General features: G+C 31.3%; 1 protein-coding gene across 2 annotated transcripts; it reads left to right on the top strand.

The window, feature by feature from the left end:
• The first annotated feature begins 1,744 nt into the window (after positions 1 to 1,744).
• On the top strand, positions 1,745 to 18,014 carry Taldo (transaldolase). Of its 2 annotated transcripts, XM_080146656.1 has the most exons (11): positions 1,745 to 1,890; positions 5,657 to 5,739; positions 6,294 to 6,374; positions 10,054 to 10,164; positions 10,624 to 10,785; positions 11,146 to 11,214; positions 13,089 to 13,170; positions 13,645 to 13,761; positions 14,187 to 14,302; positions 15,317 to 15,406; positions 17,754 to 18,014. In XM_080146656.1, exons 2-11 carry the CDS (start codon positions 5,674 to 5,676, stop codon positions 17,817 to 17,819), a joined length of 960 nt encoding a protein of 319 aa, XP_080002782.1. In that variant the 5' UTR covers positions 1,745 to 1,890; positions 5,657 to 5,673; the 3' UTR covers positions 17,820 to 18,014. The 2 variants fall into 2 exon arrangements, with proteins under 2 accessions (XP_080002782.1, XP_080002774.1); XM_080146648.1 differs by lacking the exon at positions 1,745 to 1,890 and having other exon boundaries at positions 5,585 to 5,739.
• Positions 18,015 to 20,695: the final 2,681 nt, after the last annotated feature.

The raw sequence follows: 20,695 nt of genomic DNA, 5'->3' as shown, positions 1-20,695 counted from the left end.
GTTTTAATTGAAATAATTTACAATGTATTTTTTTACATTTATTGTGTATTTAATGTATATCTGACAGTTTTTTTTATGTTATTTGACAATTTACAATTAGCTATGGTATTTTTTATTGATTGTAAGATATCCGATCGGTTTAATGTAATGTAAAGAGATCGATTGTTATTTTGGCTGTTTGTCAATTTTTTTAATTTTGTGTTATACTGCAAGGGTTAGAAAAATTCACATTACGTTAGGTTAATATATCTTATTAAAAGTATGTATAAAAATGGATTTTGTGCAGTTCACGTTAAAATGTAACGATTATCTCAAAAAATCTATGAACTCTTTCGCGCATTTATGTTTGCTGCTACATAACTTCATTAATGATAATAGCTATTCCTGATTATTTTTGGGCTGTTTTTGCCGGTTTAAATCTTGTGTGGACATTTTATATACATTTAGCAGCCTTAGATAAACGATACAAGGAACATTTAACAGCGAATTGCACTTGATCCCATATTTTTTGGTATGTATTGTTCTCTATACTTGCTAGCATTATAACAACCAAATAATCATGTGTTGTACCTGATACCTATATATTTATACTTTTTATTTGCTCATATCAATTTTATACATTATAGGTTATATTATAAATACAATATGCTTCGTGTACTTTTTTTCAATGGCTAAATAACCAGCCTAACCAGCCAATAAAAAATAAAGCTTTTCTAAACCACGTATTTGCCCCCCCCCCCCCCCCCCCATATATAAAGAGATGATCTTCTTGTCGATTAAAATCGTTAAAATTTAAAATATTCAAATTACGACTATGGACACACGGTTTGTGTCTTTAAATGCTTTAGAAACAAATCCCATGCATTGTACATTTTTAATATCATCCCCTCCCCCTCTTTCTTCTTATTTTACACATGATGTTTAAAGGGAAAGTTAGGGGGTCCCCTGTGGTTTAAAATGGAATTTAAATTTGTACATAAACTTTAAATATCAGTGTTCTCTCCAAGCTACTTTATTTGAAATAGCAAATGATTGATAAATCTGAATATATTTGGGCATTGATGTCGATTTACTCAAATAACATTTTTTAAGCTCTTTAATAGAAATTATTAGAGCAATTTTTATTTATGTGTTATGTTTCATATTATTTTTATGTTGAAATGTCAAAATACCAAAACAGCATTATTTAACAGATAGAAGGTTTGTTGGCTAAAGGGGCTTAGGACGGGGGCTTCACTCATAAGATCTTGTTGAAAACAACAAAACATAACTATTACTGAAAATAGCAAAAATTAATTCTTATTATAAAAATAGTAGATTTTTTTGTCTGTCTAAATTAAGAAATCTAAAGTTTAGTCTTGTAAATTTCTTTGATTTGCTGATTTCAATATGATTTTAGTTGTCTTGTGTAAACATAAAAGACAGAGATTTGAATGCATGGATGGAAGATTTCTACATAGGAGTAATTTTTACAAGAATTATCATGCAATCTTTATTACTTTATACAATTTATGTTTATTTTGATGTTTTAGTAATTTTATGTTTGTTTTGATAACCTTAAACTTGAAATTTCTGTGCGGTAATATAATGATTTTAATTACTTAAAGTACGCTAATAATGTTTATGTTTTTCTTTTTATAGTAGTCTTTTTGAAAGATAAGTAAGGATATCAAAAGAAACTTAAAATATAGTTTATATTTTGTTTATTTTACATAAAAGTTAAATACTTAATATGACGACTCTTAGTATGTGTTTAATAAATATGTGTGTGTGGGTGTGTATGTGTGTGTGTTAGTGTGTATACGTGTGTGGGACGATTTACTATGATCAGTGTCTAGTTGAGTTTCAGACTAACTTCACACCTCTCCTCCTTCCTACATATTATTTAAGGTTTGTGGTTTTCTTATTGTAATTTAAACTGTAATCTTTTATATTATAAAGATATACATTATATGTACATATTATTAAGTTTAATTTTAATTAACTTTATAAGGTTATATCCTATTTAAAGAATGTATTAGGTTATAGTTTATCACCTTGGTTTCTTTGATTACAATAAGAGGCAGCAAAACAATGTATTCTGTCTAAACTCATGATTATTATCATTTTTGATAGGGGCATATAATTTTTATCCAAGTAACCTTGATTCTATATGAATAATCAAAAAATTTTATAGGAAAATGTTTCAGTTTTATGTAAAATCTTTCAAAAAAAAAGGTATTGTCTGTTTTGAGTGAGTTGATGAGTTCAAAGGTTATTTTCACTTTTATGAAGTTAGTTTTATGAAATATTTTCTTTTTGCATCTCGTTTAATATATCACGTTTCTTGATTATATAACTTAAAAATTATAATTTATGTTTAAGGCAATAAATATCCTTAAAACTTGGGCAAAATTGTCTAGAGATCCTTTTACATTTTTGATACCTAAAGCAATCTGTTCTACAAAAAGTGGCATAAAAATATTTTATCTATGCTATATATCCATAAGTTTTACAAGAAAAAAGTTGTTTGTCAAAATGTTTTTTCTAGTGTGCCAAGTCCCTGTATAAATATTATTTAATTTGAATTTTCCAGGGCTAGGCAACCGCGCGTTAGCCGCGTGTAAGCCTCAGGAAATTTGTCATTTTATAACCTTAAAATTCAGTTGTAAGTATATATAAAATTGTTTCTAAACATACAAAAATACCTACACCATTTCAGTATTTTATTTTTTGCACACAAGTTAGTTTAGAATTGGGGCTCATGCGCTGCCGAGCCCTGAATTTTATTATTCCCTCATACTCTATTAAAACATTTTCCGCATTGCTGATGTTTTTTTCCTGGAATATGTTACTTCAAATACATTTTAAACTCATTTATTTGGAGAAAATAAAATTATTTCTCGTATTCATTCGAATCCGGTGGATAGAGCCCGGTTCTCATCCATACGAAAAAACTGTGTCTAGCATCGTATTATATCCAGCTTTCTACGAATATGAAAATGTTCAATCATAAGATTATTTGGTCTCAATTTTTAAAAGCATGTTCTAGGTTTTATCATAATGTAATATTGAATGCAATTTTATTCTAATGTAAGGAATTAAGTTAATAGCTGCGCTACTTCTCTTAAATTTATTCTTGTCAATTTTATTCTAATGTAAGAAATTAAGTTAATAGCTGCGCTACTTCAATTAAATTTATTCTTGTCTGAAAGTAATTACAATTATTAACTTGTAGTATGTCTCTTTTAATATTATATTTTAACCAAAATTAATATGTGTGGTTGCACAGCAGAGTGAGTTTTCAGTTAGATCATCAAACTTCACTTCAGTTATTATATCATCTTAATAGATAGTCTATTACATTACTGTTTTATGCTTCGCCCCTAGCATATATGCCAACTAGCGGCTAAAACAATAGAGGCCTCTAGGGGCCCTTGAGGTGGGGGGGGGGATTGAATTCGCCCCCCCCCCCCCCCCTTTTCAATTTTAGTTTTAAAAGGGAAGGGATATACATTAAGTCATACTTTAGAAATATTTTTTGGCGAAAGTTATAAACCTTCCCAGGACCCATGAGAAGCTACATTGTAAAGGAGAACCATTTCGGTTTAGTGGTTAGCGAGATTTCTCTGTACAGACTCACACACACACACAGATCATGTTACTTCATTATAAGAATTTAAAGAAATAATCAAAAACCATGCTTTAAATCTTTAAGTAAATACTTTGGTTTTTATGAATTCTTGTCCTAATATTTTTGTAAAAATTAAATATAACATTGACTTATTTAAGACAGACAATATCACAAATTACGCAGTTAGATCATATAACTGTTCAAATTATCAATTTAAACATTTAAATGTTTATAGTTGTTTAAATTTTGAATTTCAAAGTTATTTTCTGCTTGACTAGTTTTCTAATAGAGCGTGCAATGATAAAAGAAAATGGATAGAGATTTATGTAAGTAAATTGAAGAATAGACGGAGTTTTAGGCGAAAAAATTCAATTGTTCAATAAATAAGTTCATTTACGATTTAATACATGGATAATTGCTGAATAATTCAAAATATTAGATTGTTTGAATTTTAATCCAGAGGGGACAATGGGTACTAAATGATTCTTTGAATCTTTCCCCAAACTAATAATTAGTTTAAACAATTTTCCCCCTGTCATAATATCAATGTATGTATTCTATATCCATTTTTTTAGAATATGCATATCTGTTCAATGAATGTTGGTTTTAAACTCACGGATAAAGGGACAGAGGAAAAATGTTTTTCAAGATCGAAAGGAATTATTCATCTTATATGATTCCTAACTTAGATGTTGCTATGATACCTATCAACTGAGGATTAAAGTCGTGTGCTATTTTGAGTATGAGGTTTAAACATAATAACGACGTGAACATCTGACAATTTAGCATTCAAACTTAGATAAAATATCACGGAGATTTATGTCTGCATAAAGTTTAAAGTTAAAATAGCTTTTCTTCTATCTAAATTACCAATTTTATATAAGTTTACAAAGACAATGTATTAGTATGCCTTTATCCTTACATTTAGAGTTAAATGTTATGTTTTACAATAAGCATACATTATACATATATTTAATTTTCTATCTTATAAAAGGTAATCTGTAACTAGTAAAAAAGTCATTTAAACGTTTTATCTAATAATGATATTTCAATGTAATCATTTTAATATTGCTATACTTAATGTAGTGTTTTTTTACTCCTTACAAATTCCAACATAACAATATTCAATAGACTTATACCTAATACAAATCGATTTATTCTGGTTATGTTATCAACATGGTTATTAATATTGTATTTTTTATCCTTACCAGTTATATCCAGTTATATTTAGTAAAAAATACCTATTTGTATTAAATTCAATATTATTAAATATGTATTAAAAAAATCAAGTTATAACCAATTATTTTTACATAATGACAAAGAATTTGGTTGTATGATATTGATCTGTTTATAACTATATTAGTACCTCTCATATGAACTTAACTGGTGTATTTAAAGTATACGTATTGATGGTACTTAGCAGGGATTAAGGAGGGTGATTAGTATGGATTGTATTTTCAACTTATTGAGGGAAAAAATAGAATAGAGTTCTCGTAATTTAAGCATCAAGAAAACTTGAAAATATAAAAGTGAACATTTTGAATGATCAAAGCAAATTATTTTAAGTTAATTAAATTATAAGAAATAATGATTAATGCACTTTTTATTTACCAAATATTGTGTTGAGACTTTTTATAGTTGTGCTTTGTATTACCATTTTATATGAAGATATTTCTGTATTTTTAGTATTTTCTTAAAGTCCTCGAAACTTGGATTACGATATCTCTTAAATTATTTTTTTCACTCCTTAATTCTCCCACTTCATACTTGGATTTGAAAATATATATATTTTTGGTAGTATGTTCAATTTAGGGCATTATTTGATAGATAGAATGATATGAAACAATTGCATTTTTGTAATCAGTTTTAAGGTTTTATTTCAATATTTAATAATAAAAAAGAGAAATGAAAAAAAACGAAAAAATACATTCAGGAAGAAAGCCATCAACTTGTACAGTGAGATAAAAAAAACAAGATTTTTCAACATTTTCCTATTTGCAGAGTTGTAAGTGAACAATAATATAATATTAACTATGTCATCAGATAGTAAGAAGACTGCCATGTCCTGCTTGGAACAACTGAAGGCCTCCGGCACCCTGGTCGTTGCTGATACTGGAGATTTTGAGGTAGGATTTCATTTAGATTTATAAGTATAGAATATCATTGCTATTATTTTGTGTTTAGATATAAGCAAGATATTACGGAAAATTATAGATTAGATTATAATTATAGACAGCTTTCCGTTGATATTAAAATGAAAAAATTATAAGATTAAAACCAGTTTTATTAGACCCGATGGAACGAAGGATATTAAGGTACAATTGGGCCAATTTTGAATTGTAAATTTATGCGTATTTTAGTTGACTGTTAACTTAAAAGTCACTGCAGATAAAAGAAAAGAAAATAAACTTTTATTAGCAGACTTATAAAAACATAAAACTAAAATTCTCTTTGATGTATTTTGAATGAAATGGGAATTGTAGATTCTAGAAAATCATTTCATCAAACAAGTTCAATTTGTTGCTTTAAATCATTAAACACAAGCTAACCTAAAGGTTTTTAAAATTGACAAAAATAATGATCATACAAAGTTTATTAACTGCCATGCCATATCCTTGTTTTGTTTCTTTGTGCTCTCTATTCTTGAATATTTAAAATAAACATAATGATTTATTTTTAGGCTATTGCCAAATTCAAGCCTCGCGATGCAACCACAAATCCCTCTCTCATTCTGGCGGCTGCCAAGATGGATCAATACAAGGTGAGTGTAGTAATAAAGGGGAGGGGGGGGGGCCGGGGGAGAGTTTGTACACTTATAGGAAATGAAAATTCAGTATCAAATTTTGCCCTGGCATTTTGGGCTTGTTTTTATAGTCAGGGCGACCACTGCATACTATATATACTATTTATACTATATAGGATGAATTTGGATACTATATCATACTATATGACAAAAAAATACTATATATACTATATATTATTACCTTTATTTGAACAAAATTTACTATATATACTATATAATATTACATTTATATAACAAAAAACGAATATTTCAGTTTTTCGACAACGCCTCTTAAGGAGCGTTTTGTCTAATTTTCACAGTAGGTTTTCTCCTATTTCTAGCCCCTGCGGGGGGCTTATTATATACTGTGATACGACAAAAATGCATAAAGCTCTACAGTAAGAAAGAGATGAAGAAAATCCTTTAAAATATATTTTTGTTTGTGATTATGATTTGAATATCAGTTATTTTTCATAGAATTAAATTAAGGGTGAGGGGGGAGTTTTGCCACTTTCGCTTACTCTGTGATTATTAGGCTTGGTATTAATGCGAGACTATAGGTTATTTGGGATAAAAGTTTACTTTTGGGTAGTAGTTCTCTTATATTTAATAATTTTTTTGATAAGTCTCCAGGTTCAGGTGCTGCAGGCTAAAAGGTGGTTTCTGGACAGGTAGAAAAATTGTTTAATTTAGAGAACAACTTATTAAACAGAATATGCATCTTTTATGATGTTATTAACTTATCTGAAGAAAAAATTAAAATTGGCCTCCAATTCTTGGTCTTACAGGCCACCAGGTCCACTTTGGACAGGTAAAAATTCAATTTTTTTGTTTGAAGAGTTAGAGGTCAACCTAGGCTATAAAACAGAATATGCATCTTTTTGGATTTTATTAACATATCTGAAAAAAATTGAAAATTAGCAACCAGGGTCAAGCCCTCTGGACAGGTAAAATATCAAATTTCTTATTTTTTGAGGTCAACTTTTGAAACAGAATATGTATTTTATTGGATTATTAACATATCTGAAGAAAATACAATATGAATAGGCCTCCAAGTTCAGGTCCTGCAGGCCTTTAGGTCCACTCTTAACAGGTAAACAATAAAATTTCTTAGATGAAGAGTTAGAGGTCTATTTATATAACAGAATATGCATTTATTTGGATAATATTAACATATCGGGATCCAAGATCAGGTTCATTCAGGACAGGTAAAAGATTCAAATTTATAATTTAAAAAGTTAGAGGTCAACTTAAAAACAGAATATGCATCTATTTGGATGTTATTAACATATCTGAAGAAAAAATTAAAATCCGCCATCAATTTCAGGTCTTCTCTGGACAGAGTCTACATGGAGGCCTGCAGCACCTGGACCTGGAGGTCAATTGTATTTTTTCTCCAGATATGTAAATAACATCTAAAAAGATGCTTATGGTGTTTTATAAACTTACCTCTAACTCTATAAATAAGAAATTTAAATTGTTACCTGTCCAGAGTCCACCTGGAGGCCTGCAGCATCAAAACCTGGAGGTCAATTGTCATTTTTTCTTTAAACATATAAATAGCATCTATAAAGATGCTTATGTTGTTTAATGAATTAACCTCTAACTCCTTAAATTTAAAATTTTTATTTTATTCGTGTCCAGAGTCCACCTGGAGGCCTGCAGCACCTAAACCTGAAGGCCAATTTTATTTTTTCCTTCAAATATATAAATAACATCCAAATATAAGCTCATTTTGTGTACAAATATATACCATTAACTGTTCAATTAAGGGAAGTTTGTTGTTCAACTCTCCATGCAGAGTCTGCAAGACCAGAACTTGGAGGTCGATTTTTTTTTCTTCAGTTATGTTAATAACATCCAAAAAGATGCATATTCTGTTTTATAAGTTGACCTCTAGCTCTTAAAAAAAAAAAATTGAATTTTTCACCTGTCCACAGAGTGGACCTGGAGGCCTACAGGACCAGAACTTGGAGGCCGATTTTAGATTTCTTCAGATATGTAAATAGCATTCAAAAAGATGCATATTCTGTTTTATAAGTTTGCCTCTAACTCTTCAACTAAAAAAATTATCTATAACCTTACCAGAGTGGACCTGCAGGCCTGTAAGACCAGAACTTGGAGGCCTATTTAAACTTTTTCTTCATTTAAATAACATCCAAAAAGATGCATATTTTGTTTTATAAGTTTATCTCTAACCCTTCAAACAGAAATTTAAATTTTTTTTTACTTGTCCAGAAACCACTTTCCAGCTAGCCTGTAACACCTTAACCTGAGACCTATCCAAAAAATGATTAAATATATGTGAAATACTAACCAAAAGTAAACTTTTATCCTAAATAACCTATGGTCTCACATTAATACCTAGCCTAATAATCACAGAGTAAGCCCCTTATTTGTGAAATTGCTTTGATAACAGCTTTGCTTTGAGTTATTAATGATGATGTATATACTATGTATTACTAAATAATTCTAAGTCCGATACTATATCATACTATATGTGTTCAAAAAAATATACTATATATACTATATGGATTTTAAAAATATACTATAAAAATACTATATATTTTTTGTTTTGGAGTGGTCGCCCTGTATAGTTATCAACCTAATTCTTTTTGCAAACGCTCATATATGATTGGATCTACCTGTAAAACTTTGAAAATCGAATTTTGGGACTTTTCTTCTAGAGGCTAGTGGGGCAAAAGACCCCAAAACACTAAAATTTTAAGTAATGAACTTATTTTTAAAAATATCGAGCTGATTTTTTTTATTGAAAACTATTTTCACATAACTGAAATAAGTAGTAACTACAGATTTTATTTACGCACTTTCCTTATAGGGGCTTTTGGGGTAAAACAACCCCCCCCCCCCCCAAATACAAAATTTATAAGTTTTGAGCTTACAAGCCCCAAGAAGTAAAGTGCAAAAATGTAATGTGCATGAAGTGGCTAATCAACTCATTTATGTTCCATTTAAAAAATCAGCTCGATATCTTAAGTCCCAAAATTCAATTTTCAAAGTTTTACAGGTAGATCCAATCATATGTGAGAGTTAACAAAAAGAATTAGGTTGATAACTATAAAAGCAATCCCAAAATGCCAGGTCAAAATTTGATACTGAATTTTCATTTCCTGTAAGTGTGAAAACTTCCCCCCTATCTTATTTATCTCTTCTTATGATCTTAATGAACAAACTTACTAAAATTGCATTACTTAAACTTGAATTGAGTACATGTGTGTTATTTATTTAATAAAACTTGTATATATACAATTAACAACTTTATACTTTTTGCAAATTTTGAGAAACTGCAAAGCTCATGTTTTTGCTACAGGAACACATTTAAACCCCCTGAATTTGAGTTGTAGAAAAAGAGACTGTGTTATAATATTTGGGTTAAGTTAAGAAACGTTTAGGACATTCCTACTCAGGGTCGGGGGCGCAACTGCAGGGTTATGGGTGGCGAAATAAGTGGCCCTATAAAAAAAACCTTGCAAACCAATTTACCAGTTTTTGCAAAGTTTAGATAGAGAAGAAAAAGTTGTGCAGAAATGGTATTTATTAAAATAGTACGATTATATCCTAAAGTAAAGCAGCTTATTCAAGCTTGCGCTATATATCTAATCTTTCTATATTTTTTCTAATTAATCTTTCTATAAAGAGTGTGGTAGATGCTGCTATTGCTGAAGCTAAAGCCGGAGCAACTCTAGAAGAGCAAGTTGAGATGGCAATGGACAGGCTTTTTGTTGCCTTTGGTGCTGAGATTCTTAAGGTAAAATTATTAAATACTACCTATTATTTTTGAACTGTTGAATTTATTCTGTATGATATTTAATGGAGGCATGATTTAGCCTACACATGGACAATTAAAGTATCTTTAAAAGCCAAAAAATATTTTATAGCTTTCTTGAGACATGTATTAATTAGGAAGCCAAAAGGAACTTTTTTATCCTTTAAAATGAAAATTCTTTACTCAAAAATGCATTTGAGGGTAGGTAGTTAAAAATAAAAATACCTACTAATAAATGGCGGTATTTTAGTGACAAATATGCTATGGATATTATTTTCATTCGGACTTTCTATTACATGTTAGGGAATAAAAGTTTTCTATGTAGTTTTTGATCATGAGATCTATGGATGAATACTCCCCCAACCCCACCTTTAGCACATCGTTTATTTTTCTTTTAATTTATTTATTTTATTGCATCTATCAATCTATCTCTTTTCATAGGTTGTAGAGGGGCGTGTAAGCACAGAGGTCGATGCCCGTCTTTCTTTTGACAAGGACAAGCAGATTGAGAAGGCTATGAAGCTGATAGAGCTGTATGAGAAGCAGGGCGTCAGCAAGGAGAGGGTTCTCATCAAGCTTAGCTCCACCTGGGAGGGTATTCAGGTAATATTTAATAGTAAAGAAGTGCAGCTATCTTGTGTATGTCCGTCACTAAGCACTAGTCCCCAAATTTTTCTTATGTGTTGGCTGAACAACTTTGAGGACTTTTATTGAGTTTTGCTTGGATGGTTTATTAAGTTCAGTGTCTAAACTTTCCAACCAATAATTTTAATTTATAGAAGGGGTAATTTTAAGTATCATAAGGGATGTACATTAATTTATAGGCCATTGTCAAATCCCTTTAGATCCATGGTTTTACTTAACTACTTGTCTCTTAAACATGCCATACGATGATCTGAAATATTATTGAATTGCCCTCTCTTTTTATACAATGATGAATTAATTTCTTTTTTATAAATTCAGGCTGCTCGGGAGTTGGAAAGCAAGCATGGTATTCATTGTAACCTCACCCTTTTGTTCTCGTTTGCCCAGGTAAGAAAAACTGTTAGAAGCGGTTCTCGGCCACATTGAAAAAGCAAGTATAGCATCGCATTAGAGACAAATTTCCACAAAAATTTAAATAAAAATCATAAAACTAATGCTAGTCTTACATAATCTTGTAATTTTTCATTTAAATTTCCTCAGAAGCTGTCTAAAATACGATGCGATATTACTGCTTGATTCAGTAGTATCCAGGTAGTTTATTAAAAGCGAAGCTTTTCTATAATTAGGGTCGGTCCGTCCGTCCGTCCGTAACGGATAGCTTTTTTCGTTAATTTAGACATGTTAGAATTGTCCTATCGATTTCAAATTTTGCATGGTGATTCCTTTAGTAGTTAGGTACGATTTAGAAAGCAGAGCAACTCTATAATCACTACCAAAATGTCCGTGCGTCCAGTTTAAACATATTGATTTTTTACTTTTTTAAATAGCTTTTTTCGTTAATTTAGGCATGTTAGAATTGTCCTATCGATTTCAAATTTTGCAAGGTGATTCCTGTAACAGTTAGGTACGAGTTAGAAAGCGTAGCAACTCTATAATTATTACCAGAATGTCCGTATGTCCATTTTAAACATGTTGATTTTTTTTACATTTTAACAACAAATTTGTATGTGACCTAATTATCCGATTGATCTGATTTTTGGTATACTGATTCCTGGAACAACAAAGTACAACATTATAAGCGAAGCAACTCTATAATCAAGTCCTAAAAATGTAAGTATGTCCATAATCATTATCCTGTATCAAGCAGTTTTTCAACAAATTTACTTAGAATTTTGCTTTGACTCTTATACATTCGCATTCTGATTATTCAGTTCTGACATTATACAAGTGTTAATGTCCGTTTGTCCTACCCTTACAGAGCTTCGCTTTTATGGATGTTGTCATCCTTGTTTTTACAAAAATTACAGCGCTTATTCTTTAATATTATTTTTAACACTCTTTGAATTCATATTTGTAGTTACAGTTCTAAGACTATGATTTGATTTTTTTCCAAATGTTAATGATTTCTACAATTCCAAAATTGGCTGTGATTCTTTGATGATAAATAATTTTTGAACCAACTCTTAATTGGTCTCTTGTTGTATAAAAGTTGTGTTAGTAAGTTTGATTGAATCAGTAATGGTCACGTAATAATCAATGGCTAGAGAAAACCAACTTTTGGCAAATTCTCTGTACCAGTGGTTTATTCCCCCCTTCCCCCTTCTCCTCAATATGTTGGCCTTTGCTCTTGAACTTAACTTTTTTTATCATTGATGTTTTTTTTCTGTGTTTAGTTTTAAATGACTTGAAGTTTTAGGTTTGTGCTACCTGTAAAGGCTATAATATTTTTTTCCATGATGGCTTCGAAACCGTTTTTTAATATCCACAGGATAAGAACCGGTTCTCAGAAATACTGAAAAATCATGTATAGCATCGTTTTAAAGACAATTTTCCACGAATAATAAAATATAAATCAATATTAATACCAGTTTTGTTAGCCCTGGCCTTTGGGTCTATAAAACTGGTTTTAATCTTATAATTTTTTATTTCAATATCTGCGGAATGCTGTCTATAATACGATGCTATATATAAAAAAAAATTGGTGTGGGGTTCGGACTATGGGTATGGAAATGTTATTCTACCAAACTTTTTGTACGTCAAGCATTTACTGTCATTGCATTGGATTATTTATTTACTTATGTAGACAAATAATCATGAGACAAAGATTTATTTAATCCACTAGTTTTCTGGGAAGTATTGAGTCCGAATCTCGGATTTTAAACTTTGTTATGTATTATAGCAAAGATTATGGAATCAAAAAGCTGTATGGACGATATCCTCTTTGCTTACGCGTGTATACATGAATCTTGGACTTGTTTTAGGCTGTTGCTTGCGCAGAGGCAGGTGTTACACTTATTTCTCCTTTTGTTGGCAGAATTATGGATTATTACAAAGCACAAACAGGTACTAGGATAGATAGACAGACAGACAGACGTTGAGATATTATGTTTTATTCGTTTTCCGTTGAATTATATATATTATAAGTTGCTTCGTCCCTAACCTCTTGGGATAGGAGGGGGGGGGGTGAGAGTATAGGAAAACTTTCTAATAAGATTTATAAATCTTCCCTGAAAATTACAACCAATTCTGACTAGCAATTTCCGAGAGTTTTATCTTATACTAGTTGCTTCGGCCCTATCCTTTAGGGGCTTTTTTATCCTATAAATGTGACCCACTCTCTATCAAAATAGCTTAAAACCACAACAAGATCCTTATGTAGAAACCCTGAAATTCTTAAGACATCGTTATACTTTGTATCATAGATGTATTATATAGACAGCAAAAAAAAGAGTTATTTATAGAGAGATGTCTAGATTGTCTATAAAGAAAGGGAAGGAAAGTGTAATATGCTATATTTATTGTAACTTTTGTTCGTAGGAAAAGATTACACAGCCGAAGAGGACCCCGGAGTTCTGTCTGTGAGGAAAATTTATAATTACTACAAGAAACATGGTTACAATACTGTTGTTATGGGTGCTAGCTTCAGAAATACAGGTACAGTTACTGTCCTCTAGTGTTTTGGGCATATCACGTAGTGCATCCGCTTGTTGTCGGGTAGGTCAGAGGTTAGAATCACGGCCCAACACTGCGTCATAACTAAAAACGTTAAAAATAGTTCCTACCGCTGCTATGTCAGGTGAGAGGCAATAACAGTTAGAGTAAGAGAGAATGCCTTGGACCCTGACTTTAGGGGCTGTTTAAGGGTGGGGAAAAATAAAAAGTAAAAAATATTTAATGTTGTAATTTTTTATGGTTGTTTTCTCTTAGGTGCGTGAGTGGTAGTACTCTCCCCCAAAATAGTTATAAACTTTCCCTGGACCTATGTGAACCATGTCGTGCCTGATGTTAGCGAGATCTTATTGAAGACATGAAAACATCCTTCTACTTTTATATTAGGATAAAAAGGAAACCTTTTTTAGGCGAAATCCTGGCACTAGCTGGTTGTGACCTGCTGACCATTAGTCCTGGCCTGCTGGAGAAACTGGACAACATGCAGGAACCTGTCAACAAAGCTTTGTCTACTGAAACTGCTCAGGTATATAAACGTCTTGTTTTATTATTTATTAGCAGATGCGCCCCTAGTATTTAGGGGCGTTTAATTTAAAGGGGCAGAAAAGGGCTCGAAAAATAGCCTAAAATAAAGCTTAGACTTAAATCTAAAAGCAAAATGTCATTAAATTATTCCAGGGTCTAATCAAAGCTTCCCTGAAATAGAGAACTCCCACGGTTTAGTAGTTCGCTAAATATTAAGCTACAGACAAATCAAATCTTACTACTTCTAAAATAGGATATCAAACCTAGCCTACTTTAAAGAATATAAGATTTTCAATTGATATTTTAAAAGTATCAAATGCTTATTTTATTTAAAGAGGACTATCAGTATCCACAAACCAGAGTAAGTGATTCTAAGCATCTTCCAGCATTGACCAATAGTATTTTTTTAGTGAATATACTAGGTTTATGTTTAATATTTGCTTTATCGACTAAAAAGTGTAAAGCAATCTTTAAAGCAATATCATCAAATGCTTTGTTGAGTTAAAAGGACAACATAAAATAACACTATAGAAAAGCATCAAATGTTGTAAATTGCAAAAGTACATTAATTAAACTGTTTACAAGTTACCAACTCTTTTTCTAAATATACATTTTTAATCACAATAATATACTTTTGTGTCAAAGCTATTAAACAACAGTTTGAACTCATCAAAACATTAGATGATATTGCACCGAACAATGCTTAACATTTCAAAGTTTTTTTCATATAAAACCATGGTAAAACCTAACTTTTTAGTCGATAAAGCAAATATTAAACATAAACCTAGTATATTTACTAAAAAAAATACTATGGGTCAATGCTGGAAGATGCTTAGAATCACTTACTCTTGTTCGTGGATATTCCTCTTTTGTTTGCATTTCCCCCCCATCCCTTTCCTACTCCTACAGTATGAACAAACTAATCAATTAATGAGGTCCATTTTAGCAAACTTAATTGAAGACCATTTTTCCCCTTGTCCTAATATCCATATATATTCTATATCCATTATTTTAGGCCACTGAATCTGCGAAGATAACTCTTGACGAGGCTGGCTTCCGTTGGCTTCACAACGAAGATGAAATGGCTGTATTCAAGCTTAGCGAGGTATGTCTGTTTTTACCCCTGACTGGGTACGCAGCGCATCCGCTCGTTGTCTGGACTGATAAGTTCGAATCTCGGCTCGACACCGCCTCTTAACTAAGATGCGCAGCATAAATAGTTAGTATAGGTGAAATGCCTTGGCCCAAGATAGGAGCAACTCATTTCCATGCACATTTAGAACTTACAGATAAAGGTCGTGCAATCAAAGGGTTGGTTGTCTGAAGAATGTTTGTCCACATAACCATTCACAGCATTAAGCAAGGTTTGGTTCAGAGATTCACTAAGCTAAGTTCTTTTGGTGTATCTCGTCCTCAAAGGCTATTCGAGGTAAATCTTCTTTACAATGGTGTCGCTTTCAATTCTTTTATGTATCTTAAGTACGTTTGTTCGTCTAAATAGATATTTCAATTTGAGGATTTGATTACAGGAATGCTTTATTATATTGTCATAGGAATCATTATTTCCACAAACAGATGAATACGATAATTTTACAAAAAGATGTAGCAAAAAAATAAAAATTTTGTTAGCTATAATAATTGTACCTTTTCATATAGAAATTAAATTCCCTTTTATATTTATAGCATGTTAAATAAAATACATTTATTGGATATTTATTGACATTCTAATTATTGGTCTTGACACTAAATACAGGAAATAAAAAAAATCCTTATATTATTTTGTCACTGAGAGAGAGACAAATATTATTTAAAAGCTATCATGTTATTTTTATGAATGTGTATAAAATTTATTTTTTAAATCTTTTTTTCTGCATTTTTAAGATTATATTTGGCCTTTAGAAGATAGGGTGGGTGGGGGGTGATACATTTGGGGATCACATTTCTTAATGTTTAATTCAGGATTAGTATACCAAAAAGCTTGGGGGGTGATTTATTTTTGGAGTATGATGTACCTCCCCTGTCTCACAGACAGACATCCCGACTTAACTTTTATATAAAAAGAATGATTTTTTATCAATAGGTTCAATTTATCACTTGTTGTCCAATCCCAGTCTTATTTCCATGGTTTCTAGTTGGTAGTTATTCAATACAAATTAATAGTTTTCACGTCAGACATTGGAGGTGTGCACTGTGAAAAATTCGTGGATTTTTTTCCTGAAAGTAATATTGGGATCTAAGGCAGTTCACGGTAAAATATTCCTGGGAACGATTATCTTCAAAAATCTATGAACTTAAAGCTTCCAAATGGCTGATCGTACATGTTATTCCCTCACATCGTTATGCGCTGCATAAAAAGGCCTACAAATAATCTTTAGCCAATTATGCACTAGGAAATCTTGACTGAAGAAAATACGCGTAAAATAACTCGATTTCGCGCATTTGTGCGCTGCAAGATAATTTTACGTTATTGAGTAATGGCTATTTCCGATCATTTATAGTCCTTATTATGTGCTAAAATAATCTTGTAGTTTTGCCGTTAGATCCTAATATTGCATCCGATAATAGTTTCTATTTAGCTTATTTCTTGTCTCTTAAGCTATCATGCATTGAAGATTTTTTCATTATTTTTAACCATTATAAGTGAAGTTGAATATTAAAACAAGGAAACTTTTATGTAAAAATTATAGTTTTTTTTATTTGCAAAAGCTTTTTTTCTGAGTCTGAAAACATTTTTCTATAAGTATGTTTTCAACTGTTAAGGGAGTTAATAAGAGGAAGCAAAATGGTCGCCTGAATAATTTCTATTTATCACGTCAATCCTCATGAAAATAAATAAAAATTAGTAAGGGGGAATATTATTTAGAAAGGCTATAAAAGTTTTCTATTATAAAAAGGTACTATTACTAGATTATCATGTACTCTAGTAAAGCTGTAGCCAAAATAATGATACCTCCTTACATCCCATTTACCCTATCCCCTCTCCTCCTACTAGAAGAATAACGGACCAATAAATTATTTCTATGTTAGCAACCTAAATTGACGACATTTTCCCCCCTGTCTCAATATCCAAGTATATTCTATATTTATTCTGGGGCTGCTTTTCAGCCAATTAATTCCATTTAAAAATTGCCAAAATTAATATTTTGTTGGCGTAAAACTTTTTGATGTTGCTGGAGGGAAGTAGGTAAGAAGGGGTGAAATAAGGGAAAGTGGTTGTGGGGAAATTTTCACTTAGAATTGTTTTTCAGAATCACATTCCCTTTTCCCTGATATTTATTAATGCTAGCTAATTTTAAGTAAAAGATTATCAAAGGAAGCAAGATAGAAGCTGATTTCTCTTAAACGTGTCCGGAAAGCTGTCTATAATACGATGCGATATGTAGATATATTATCTCTTCCATTTACCTCTTTTTTTTAAATTTTACAACAACTAATCTAATTTATTTGTTCAGGGAATCCGCAAGTTTGCCGCTGATGCTCAAACCCTAGAAAATATCATCAAAGAAAAGCTTCAATAAAATATCTTCAAAGGAAAAATGCAACACGCCACTCAAATGTTGATTTCCAAAGTTGTTTGATTACAATAGCACAACAGTTTATTTTAAACCTATCCATAGCTGTAATTTTGCTGAAAAATTATGAAAAGAAAGATCTTATCTAGTTCAAAAGCAAAATTATGTGAAGAAAAAAATATTACACTTTTTTGGTGGCTTTTACAAAAATAGATCTGGTCGAATCTTTTTCTTTTGGTGTGAAATTAGATTCTTCATTTGTTGATAATTTTTCAATGTAGAAAAAAGTTGCATTTATTGAAGTTAAATTTGCATTTCTCTACTTAATATTTTGTATATTTAGTAATGGTTGATAATTTTATAAAGTTTATTTAGTTTATTTATATAAATTGTCTTCCCAAATTTAAAATATTAATCACGATCAGAGATTAAGGGATTGGAATTTGTCCATCCCCTAATCCTGAAAATTACAGAATCCCTCCATTCCAATAATTGTGATAAAAAATTAGAAATTGTACATGTAAAACAGATGTGATCTTGGTTTCTGATTGTAAAATATTTTTCTCTTATTTATATTTATTACTTTTACACGAAATGCAGCAATTAAAAAAAATCTTATATTTTATTTTATTTATCGTATCTCTTAGAGATTACATAGACATACTCTCTATATCAGCCAATAGGAGAACAGTGGAGGTATATTCCAGTCTTATCATTGGTTGAAATTGTGTACAGATTTTGATATGAAAGGAATAAGTTTTTCATTTCGTTCTCTTAATGAGTAAGCTATTACTAGTCGCATTTCTCAAGATAAAGCCTTTCTTAGGTAAATAATATAAAAACGATTTCCTAGTAGGTATAGTAAAAACTTGACTAAACCTTTGGGGAGGTAAACAAAAATTACCCCTGCCAACAGACTTCACGGGGGGTAATTACCCCCCCCCCCCCCCCCCCCGCAAGCAAATTTTAACCCCGGGGTAAAAATTTTGGGGGCGCCATTTTACCCCCCCTCCCCCTAGATATACCACACTTTTCTGGGATCTTGCCAGATCAAGTATCAACTGTGGGGAATACCAAAGGATGACTCCATGCAAAATTTGAGCCGGATCCGGCCAAAACCGGCCGGGATTTTTATAAAAAAAAACGTTTTTTTCCGGTTTTTAGGGGGTATCTGTAAATCAAGCCCCCTCCTGGGTACGCCCCAATGATGATTTTTGCTTTAAGGTCTGATCTGAATTCCTCAACACTGGATATGACCCCTAGAGTTGAAAAAATGGTTAAAATCCGGTCTTTTGACCGGTTTCTGGCCATTTCCGGCCCAAAAAAAAAATTTTAAAAATCATAATTTCATCTAAAGTTAAAAAAAAAGTGCTTTAAATTACATATTTCATTAATAATTTTTCAAAAACCAAAAACCTAGGGTAATAAATATAATTTTAGCAACTTAAAATGTGAAAAAAGGTTGAAAATTGACAAACTTGTGTCAATTTGAAAAATGTTGGTAAATCTTAAAAATTTGACGGATTTATACATACATTAGAATTTAGGTTGACTATGGTCTTTAAGACACGCCATATCCAATAAAATTGCAATGAGAAGGTCTAAATGTTTTTCTGAAACAAAATTCTACATACCCTGGCGGTTCCAGTGTTACATCATTAAGGCCGTACGGCTGGCCAGAAAGCTTTTAACAGGTGGCCGACTAAAAGCCGGATTTGATTAATGATATATCCCTGGAACCGCCAGGGTATGTAGAATTTTGGTTCAGAAAAACATTTAGACCCTCTCATTGCAATTTTATTGGATATTGCGTGTCTTAAAGACCATAGTCAACCTAAATTCTAATGTATGTATAAATCCGTCAAATTTTTAAGATTTACCAACATTTTTCAAATTGACACAATTTTGTCAATTTTCAACCTTTTTTCACATTTTAAGTTGCTAAAATTATCTTCATTATCTAAGGTTTTTGGTTTTTGAAAAATTATAAATGAAAAATGTAATTTAAAGCATTTTTTTTTTAATTTTAGATGAAATTTTGATTTAAAAATTTTTTTTTTTGGGCCGGAAATGGCCAGAAACCGGTCAAAAGACCGGATTTTAACCATTTTTTCAACTCTAGGGGTCATATCCAGTGTTGAGGAATTCAGACCAGACCTTAAAGCAAAAATCATCATTGGGGCGTACCCAGGAGGGGGCTTGATTTACAGATACCCCCTAAAAACCGGAAAAAAACGTTTTTTTTATAAAAATCCCGGCCGGTTTTGGCCGGATCCGGCTCAAATTTTGCATGGAGTCATCCTTTGGTATTCCCAACAGTTGATACTTGATCTGGCAAGATCCCAGAAAAGTGTGGTATATATACCCTCCCCCCCCCCCCCAAATAAAAAAGCTTGGACGCCCCTGTGTCTTATACCTGGTTCTAACCCATAATATGGGCAGATTGTTCTTTCTCTTAATTCTTATTGGTCCAATTTACTGAGTATGGATCTAGATCTATTATATTTATGGATACCGCTACTTGGGCAATGGACAGGCTTAATTGTACTTTATCTTTCTCCATAAATGTCAGATAAATATGAAGATAATAGTACCATAATGGATCTTTTATTAATTGGATCTTACACCAGATTATCATATACTCTAATAAAGTGGAACTTATAGCTGGCTAAAATAACGATCCATCCCCTCTTACTGGATAAGCGATTATGACTAATAGATTATGTCCATGATAACAACCTAAAATGATGACTATTTGTCCTTTGTCATTATGTCCACGTATATTCTACATCCATTGGTACCAGTCAGTTTTTCCTGCCCATTTTCATGAAATAAGGATTTATACAAGAAAATCATATTTTGTTTGTGAATCTACTCTATAT

This window comes from Acartia tonsa, chromosome 2 (assembly GCF_053477335.1).
Source record: "Acartia tonsa isolate MP-2025a chromosome 2, ASM5347733v1, whole genome shotgun sequence".
In the NCBI taxonomy this organism is placed as follows: domain Eukaryota; kingdom Metazoa; phylum Arthropoda; class Copepoda; order Calanoida; family Acartiidae; genus Acartia; species Acartia tonsa.
This window is presented reverse-complemented; position numbering and strand designations above follow the sequence as displayed.